This window comes from Helobdella robusta, assembly GCF_000326865.2.
Source record: "Helobdella robusta unplaced genomic scaffold HELROscaffold_31, whole genome shotgun sequence".
Classification (NCBI taxonomy): Eukaryota; Metazoa; Annelida; class Clitellata; order Rhynchobdellida; family Glossiphoniidae; genus Helobdella; species Helobdella robusta.
Genome location: NW_008704544.1, coordinates 1,135,408 through 1,144,310, shown reverse-complemented (window position 1 = coordinate 1,144,310; position 8,903 = coordinate 1,135,408). Strand labels below are relative to the sequence as shown.

General features: G+C 35.0%; 2 protein-coding genes across 2 annotated transcripts; both read left to right on the top strand.

The window, feature by feature from the left end:
* Positions 1-254: 254 nt before the first annotated feature.
* HELRODRAFT_174897 (hypothetical protein) lies at positions 255-4,892 on the top strand (the record flags this gene model as incomplete). Its single annotated transcript, XM_009022330.1, has 8 exons — positions 255-260; positions 965-1,047; positions 1,158-1,233; positions 1,447-1,670; positions 1,955-2,313; positions 2,369-2,556; positions 2,747-4,520; positions 4,726-4,892. 8 exons carry the CDS (start codon positions 255-257, stop codon positions 4,890-4,892), a joined length of 2,877 nt encoding a protein of 958 aa, XP_009020578.1.
* A 373-nt stretch (positions 4,893-5,265) lies between these two features.
* HELRODRAFT_174896 (hypothetical protein) lies at positions 5,266-7,951 on the top strand (the record flags this gene model as incomplete). The annotated part of the gene is made up of 10 exons (XM_009022329.1): positions 5,266-5,358; positions 5,590-5,775; positions 5,988-6,080; positions 6,198-6,275; positions 6,463-6,560; positions 6,793-6,892; positions 7,097-7,146; positions 7,266-7,383; positions 7,564-7,632; positions 7,832-7,951. The coding sequence occupies 10 exons, from the start codon at positions 5,266-5,268 to the stop codon at positions 7,949-7,951; spliced, it is 1,005 nt and encodes a 334-aa protein (XP_009020577.1).
* Between the last annotated feature and the right edge of the window lie 952 nt (positions 7,952-8,903).

Below are 8,903 nucleotides of genomic sequence, written 5' to 3'. Positions count from 1 at the left end.
CGTGCGTGCGTGTGTACGTATGTACGTGAGGTAAAAAAAATTTTGTCCCCGTAAGACAAGAACATGTCCTCATAAATTAGGGCGACGAAGAAAACAAAGAATATACGAAATAATGAACAAACTTAACTAAAAGTGCATTTATTTACTAAAAGCATTTTACTGAAGGAACATTTTTTTTTCTTTAAAAAGTTTAAAACCGTATATAATAAATTTCAAAGAAAAAATTTTTCAAAGTGCCGAAAAAAACATGCGAAATGACAGTTGGGGTAAAAATGTTATAAACAAACATCTCAAGTAAATAAAATTGTTAGAGTTTTTTTCTGAAAAAATATTTTTTTTTGTTTATTTTATTTTGTCTCATTTATTTCTTTCCTCTTATTTCCCATATTTTCATTTTTAAAATTTGTCACGTTATGACTGTTGATGACGTTTAAGGTTGCCAAAGATCGTACATTTGTTTTTGAATTAAAATACTAATAAATTTAAAAAAATTCGACAAGCTGTTTACTTAGTTTGCTTGTTTTTTCATATTTTTCAAGAAAAATGTTTTCTCCCTATTGTGTTTTTAATAATAAATAATTAAAAGCCTCAGTAGATGTCGTGCAAGCCTATCTTCTTTTCATGCAAACAACATTTTCATCTTTTGTCATTTTTGTCTCTCTCTCTCTCTCTCTTTCCAGTTTTTCTCTCTCTCTCTTTTTGTCTCTTTCTCCTTTTCTTTCACCATATCCCTCTCTTTCTCTCTCCGATATTTCGACAATTTTTTTTCTCATCGTTTTCATCATCACTGTACTAATGCTGTCATTATTACTATTATCATTATCATTATCATTATTGTTACTATTATTATTTTAGTAGTAGTTGTAGTAGTAGTTGTAGTAGTAACAGCAGCAGTAGTAGCAGCAGTAGTTTTCATAATTGAGTTAATTTTGCATCTACCTAATTTCTCTCCCATCTTAAATAGTGTATAGACAATTTGCATTACAACGAGTTGCTCTTCTGTACACTGAGTGACTCCTCATCTGTAACGTTACCCCAATCCATGAGGTCTGTAATTATAATTAATTATAGTTTTAATTAACTATAGTTATAATTAATTAGAGTTATAATTAATTAGAGTTATAATTAACAATAGTAACAATAATAATTAATAACAGATGTGATCCAAAACTGTTCAAAGATGAAGTAGATATAAAATTCAGCAAATCATTGAATTCATGTAAAGTTCCGCAAGTAAGTACCCTACTCATTGCATCTTTAGTAGTAACATGTATAGTAGTAATAGTAACTCAGCGTTTCATAATTTCACAATTAATTAATACTTAGTTAATTAATTATTCACATCAGTAATTGAGTGTAAGTAGATTACTTAATTTATGTGAAGTATTTTGTCGCTAACTATTATTATTATTATCTAAAATACAAAAACCTCGGTTGTCACCCAAGATTCGACACGCGTCGGTTGATAAATTACTCGAACGGTTAACCGACCTTCGGTTCTTAAGTATCGATTTCCTCAACACATTCCTGCTGACGTATCGAGTATTCGCCACCGGATCTATGATAGTGGAGGCTCTAAGAAACGTCTACCGGAATCCGGAATGCTGTAACCTCGAATCTATCCATCAAACTTCCAGTGGGAATGATAGGAGTTGTAACGGAAGTAACAGGTTAGAATTGGGATTCGTTTTTGATGTTAGGATAAAATGTATCTCGTATCTCGTTAGGATAAAATGTATCTCGTATCTTACTGAAACATTCTGGAAATAAAATTTAATTTTAAAATTAATATTATATAAATATGTATGGAAATATTTTTGTATATATGTATACTCAATAAACAAATTGGAGAGATACTATCAACTGTACAAAACACATGTACAAACAAACAAACAATCAAAAACAAGCAGACAACCCAACAGACAGACAGACAAACAAACAAACAAATAAACAGACAATCATTCGACAACGACGACTCAACGGATTCAAGCAGCGCTCTTGAAGACCAGCAGCAGCAGCATCTGCAACATCATCAGCAGTATCAACTACATCACCCACAACAATATTATGATTGGTTTGCCCAACAACAACAACAGCATCAACAACAACAACAACAGCAAACCGATGATCAACAACAACAACATCGTGTTAGTATTGTATCGAACAAATCGAGAAAAATTAGCATTCGAAGTGAAGGCGCCAAAAAGGGCGTCACATTTGAAGATGAATATTCATCCAAAGTCGATGGCAACTGTCAGCAGTTGTTGGCCGGTTTCAACCATCAACACCACCACATTGACGATCAGGGTACAAGTTATTTTATAATTTTTGAATGAAGTAATTTTTAAATAAATTTCAATTTTTCAAGAAAACCTTCCCATCCCTGCCACGACAACTGTGACGTCATATTTGATTCCGAAAGCTCCGAAACTCGCCCCGATAGCATCATTTGAGACACTCTCCGAGAGTATCGACCTGCAACCTGACGATTATCGCGATGACGTCATATCCGCTCAAAATCGAAATGACCTTCTGATGGTCCACAGCGTATCGCAAGTTAGTCGATGCTTGTATGGAAGATAATCTGATAAAGTTTCTATACGGTGGTTTATTAACAAAGAACGAGTCTGTACGCTAAAGTATATTTAAACATTATTTTGTTGTTGGCCAACTAGTTGTATGAAAAAATCATTAAACTATCCTTGGAATTACTGTAATAACCTTTGAAAATGTTCATTTGCATCAGCAATTCAAGAGCAAGCCGAGTGAGTTCAACGATATCTTGGAAGAATCATCGGAAGACCACAAATTTGATGACGAAGATGATGATGTTGATGATGGGGAGGATGAAGAAGATAATAAAGAAAGTGATGAGCTATCAAAGAGAAAGTTTACAATGCTCAACAAACAACACTCTACCTCGTTGCAAGAAACGCTCCACGAATGTCACCACAGAGAGCCGCTCAATATCATCCAATCGAAAATGATATCACAACAACTTAACATACCGAATCAACCGGTACAAAAAATAAAAGGATCATCATCTTCAACTTTAGTACCATCTCCTTCAAATAACGGTTCTGTGTTTGTTCCCATGATATCCAGTCGAGTAGCAGGTACACCGAAATCGGCAAAACCTCAGCCATTAACGCTGCCATCTCTTCTTCAAATATCAACTTATGATGACGATGTACTGGGTTTGAAGCCCAACAGATCACCGGTTATTGAGTACAACCCTGTCGTTACAAAAAGTACTTGTTTCGACGGACCCTTCAGTGACGAGAAGAGAGATGATTCGATTCGAAACCGACTGATCGGTAAGAAGAACATGTTCCTATCTCCGTTGTACGCCTCCAAGTCTCACCATATAAAAAACAACCAGTGCAGACTGTCAGCATCCACCCATCAACTTGCTTCTCTTGCAGTTCCTAATGAAGATGTCCACGGTTTCAATGGTGGCCACAGAACTGGCGACAACGACTTCAACTACAACTATCAGATTAACGCGCTAGCACTTTCGCCGACTATTTTTCCAAAATATAGTTTGTCATCAGCAACTAATGACTGCATGCTACTTGCTGGATTGAAGAGACGGCGTTCCACGTCACCAACATCGTTCCCATGGAGTGATCAGAAGGAGAATTTTACAGATAACATAAAGATGGAAACTTCTTTGGACGCCAAAGAAGAATCTCACGGCCAATTTTTCAAATCATTCAAAAACCAGCTCTTAGAACTGACCAATATTAAACCTGGTACCGCAAAAGTAGAAAATTTCAAGAAAGAAAAAATCACAATCGTTCAGGAAAATGAATTCAAAAATTTAAATGGAACAGACGAGGTGCATCAACAAAAACAACAACAAAAACAACAACAAAAATCATCTGCATTTTCTTTTTTTGACAAACTAAATAGCTCAAAAAGCAAACAAAAATTTCAATTGTTTCAACGCAAAGATAGCAGCGCTAGTGACGATGGCGACAAAAACAACGCAGATGCCACAGCATCGACTACAAACCTCTGCATGAAAATTCCAGCTGATATTAAAGTCAGACGACACTCGGCTCTAAACATTTCAGAGCCGTTTGATAGGGTTAGGGCACCAATTGAAAACGAACCTCCAGTTTTCAAGAAATCTCACCATCATAAGAACGCTCACCATTCAGCTAGACTCTCCGTAAGTGGACAATCGAGAAATTTTCCAGTTTTCAGAAAATCTTCACGATCGGAGATAGCGTCTGCTACAACGACGGTCAGTTCATCGTCTCACCTCCAAGTGACAGCACATCCAAGATCGGCTTCTGCGTCTGCAGCTTCCGGGGCTCTACGTAAGTCATCGCACCGAAGTGGTAGTAGTCAGAGCAAGAGGGAATCCATGCCAAACATGCCCTACCCCCAGCAGCAACATCACCACCACTTGCATCACCAGCATGGCTACCACAGGCAATCTGTAGGCGCCACCTCTCTCACGGGCACCATACCTGCTCATCACGCTTCGCTCTCCTACAAACCCAAGACAAGTACAACGTTCTTCAAATTTTGTTCTCTTGTTTCAGAGATTGAGCAATTTTTTAATTAAAGTAATTTAGTTTAGAGTTTTTAAATTTTTATAATTTAATACTATAATAATTGATGAAAATAAAAAATTAGTGACTTTATATTATCTTATAACTCAAATACAACGAACACTGCATCTCAATATGATCGAACGACGCTGAAACATAGGCAAATACAGTTTATACGATCAAGATCAGATGCAATGCTTGAGTCCACGTAGCAGTTGTGCCACAGTTTCTGAATGTCTGGCCCCTGCCACCAGGGCCGGTATTGTGGTGACGTCATCAAGGGCTTCTAAGAGAAGGTTGTGTCAAAGGGTTAAATTGTCTTTGTAATTGTAATTGTCATAATTTAGAAGCGTTGAATAATGTGTTATTAAGATTATTTTTAACAAGAAAAGTTGTACTGTTTGTAAAAAAAATTCGAATTTAAACAAAAGTTTTTTCGTTTTTATTCAGATCCAGTTCAAGCGCGGCCGCTGTTGCATTCGCTGCTGCTACGGCCGGTTCTGGAAAACACTCCGCTAAATGTTTGCTCGCTGATTTTGTTCTTATGTGCTCTTAAATTTATTATTACATTTATAAAATTTAAATTTGATTGATCAGTTAGTTGGTTGATTAACCGATTAGTTGGTTGATTTTTTAATTGATTGCTGGTGTGTTGATCGAGTCGTTCATTCGATCAGCTGTTCAAGAATTGAAGCAGTTCATGGCGAGTAAGAAGAGAGAATCAGTGATCAGCACGTTTGCAACTATGCGGGTCCTCAACGTCCTCAGACATTGGGTCACTAAACACTGTCAGGTTGTAATGGCTATTATGACGTCATGATGATGGTGGTGATGATAATGATGATGGTGGTGACATCGTAATGATGATGGTGATTATAATGATAGCAACGTCGCTTACCAAATGATAATAATAATTATATAATTAGTTTTTTATTATCATTATTTTTCACAAACATTGGAATGAAATTTCTAAAATTTTGCAATTTTCGCTTAAAAATTCACAATTTTCGTTTGACGCTGGCAGGATTTTGACATGGACAAGGAATTAAAAGACAACGTGAACGACTTGTTGGAGGAGATGTTAGGTGACCCAACCTTACTACCGGTCGAATACAAAGCTGCAAACGTCGTTTCGTTAGCGCTCAACAAAGCCGATACGTCACTGGCCGAATCTGAAGAGATGTTACAAAAAATACTCACTCCACCGACGGTCTGTTTGCTTGTCTCTGACTGTCTCTCTGTCTGTTTGTCTGTCTGTCTGTCTGTTTATTTGTGTGTTTCTGCGAATTTGGCATAGGAACTTAATGTCTTGCCTGTATTATCTTTAAAGCAAGGGTAATAATAAAATAAATGATGATACTAATAAATGATGATAATGATAATAATAATAATAAATGAATGAATGAAAAAATGGCAACAAAGATGATATCAGACGATTCCCTGGAGTCACTGGCTGCCCTGGACATCGCCGAGCAGATGACATACATCGACCACAAAATATTCTCAGCTATCAACGTTGAGTTCGTACCGTTCTAACTCCTTCGTATTATTACAATGTAATTTTTGTGACGGTGTATCGTAAAATAGTTAAAGTGATAATTATAAAGTTTAATTGTGAAATATTTATGAAAGTCATCTGTTGGTAGGGAGCTTTTAGGCCAAGCTTGGATGAAACCTGAAAAATCGTGCAAAGCTCAACACGTTCTTCTCGTTAGCAAGAGATTTAATGAGGCTGGTTTCATTTTTACTTTTATAACTTCATAATTATTATTTTATTATTATTATTAGTAGTAATAGTAGTAATAGCTGTAATAAAAATTGTAGTAGCAGCAGCAGTAGTTCTAGTAGATGTTGTTATATTTAAAAATAAATTATTGATATCATTTCAAACGAGCAGGCGAGTAGGCTGGTCGTATCGGAAATAATAAGGAGGCAGACGATCAATGAAAGAGTTGCTTGCATCGAAAAGTGGGCCGCCATCGCCGACATATGCAGGTTGTGGTTGCTGCCGCTACTGCTGCTACTACTGCTGCTACTGCTGCTGTTGATTGATGATGTGGTTCACGTTAACATATAGATTGTTTATACATAAAAATTGTTGTTTTCACTTGTTCACCAATTTCATTTTATCTTCATCATTATATTCATCATTTTATTTATGTCATTATCATTCATTTTCATCATCGTCATCACAGTCATCATCGTACTCACTCACTCACTCACTCAGATGCATCAACAATTTCAACGGGGTTCTTCAGGTATGTGCCGCTTTCGTCAACAGTTCCATCTACCGGCTGAAGAAGACGTGGGATAAGTTACCTAAACAGGTATTCTGTATCGTATCGTATCGTATCGTTTTAGTTTCGTTTTAGCATCGTTTTTATCGTTAAGAGTTATATTGTGTAGTGTTTTGTTGTCTTACTGCTCATTATATTGCCAATAAATTTCGTTAAATGAATTTTATAATTCTTATGAATAATTAACCTAAATAATGAATAATTGACCTGAATATGGAATCTCCAACCCATCAGACGAGGCAGATGATTGACAAGTTGCAGAGTTTAGTCTCGGCAGATGGCAGGTTTAAAAATATGCGTGAAGCACTCCATAGGTATTTTATCATTTACTATTATAATTTTTTCATAATTTTGAAATAATTATAAAATTATGGCGTGATATAAATATATTATGAAACTATAGGTGCGATCCGCCGTGTATTCCTTATTTGGGAATTTACCTCACGGATCTGTCGTTCATCGAGGAGGGCACGCCAAATGTTACCGAAAACGGATTGGTTAACTTCTCGAAAATGAGGATGGTAGATTATGTTTTTGCGTTCTGTTTTTTGCGTTTTGCTTAGTTTTATTTTGTTTTTTTTCACTTTCACTTTTTTTCGATTTCTTCATGAATTTTTTATCAAATTAGCTTTTGTTTTTTAATTCGTTTTTCTAATTTTTTTTCGTATTTTTCATAATTTTTTTCAATTTTCAAAATTAAGATTGCCCACGTAATTCAAGAGATAAAAACGTTCCAACAGACGCCGTACAAGATTGAGTTTCAGCGAAGAGTTAGTGGTAGAACTTTTATTTCTTCTATTTTGGATTTTAAAAAGTCGATAATTTTTCTAATTCTATAGTTATCAGTCATCATCGTTATTATAAATCATCATCATCATCATCATAAACCATCATCATCATAAATCATCACATCAGTAGCATCAATCATCATCACAACCATTATCGTCATCGTCGTCGTCGTCATCTTAGGTTGCAGATTATTTGTTAGATTCAAGTCGTCTTATAGATGACGACCAGACATTTAAATTTTCACTCGAGATGGAACCGAGAAACATCAGAGTCAGCATCCCAACTTCTGGTATGATGTAGGGATGATGACGTCACAGGGATGAGTATGATGACGTAATGATGGTGATGATAAGAATGATAATGACGATGACGACTTGATCATGATAATGACTATATTTTCTTGTATCGTGAACATTTTGTCATTTTACTCTGTTCGTTAAAGTTTTAAAAATATTTTACACGAATTCGATTGTGAGCAAACAAATGTTCCGTCTTTTGAATCATCGTCTGTTTTATATTCATGTGTGTGTTTGTGTGGTTATTTCTTTGTTAACTATTCTAAATATGAAAATGTGTAAAATGTGGTTTAATTAACTAATTAATTAATTTATTTATTTATTCATTCCTTCAATCATCCATTCATTGGTTTATTCATTCATTCATTCATTCATTTATTCATTCATTCACTCATTCATCCATTCAATCAATCAATCATTTGTCCATCTATTCACTAACTTATTTTTCATTGTCATGTGTTTTTTTGCATTTCTTTCTTTCTCTTAGTCATTCGATAAATGAATAAAAAAAAACATTTTTTTTTTCTCTTTTATTCACTCATTCATTCATGTTCTACGTCTGTGACACTCGATTAATGAGAATGTATATGGAGAGAGAGAGAGAGAGAGAGAGAGATTTTTTTTATCTTACATACGTGCTGTGATTTGCAAAAATTTGTTTCATAATTTTTCTACATTTCCTGTGAACTCTCCGTAAAAATGAAATTTTTATATTTTTAATTTATAATTCGTGGATATAGTCGTTCATTCATCCAATTGTTCGTTTATTCATTCGTTAATCATTTATTCATTCTTCTTTCAATAATGCACTCAATCATCCGCTATTCTAACTATTTCTTCAGTTTATCCGTTAGTTCATTCACTGGTTCGTTTGTTCATTCATTTATTCATCCGTTAATTTACTCATTCATTCATTTACTCATTTTTCCACTCGCTCATTCACTCATTTATTCATT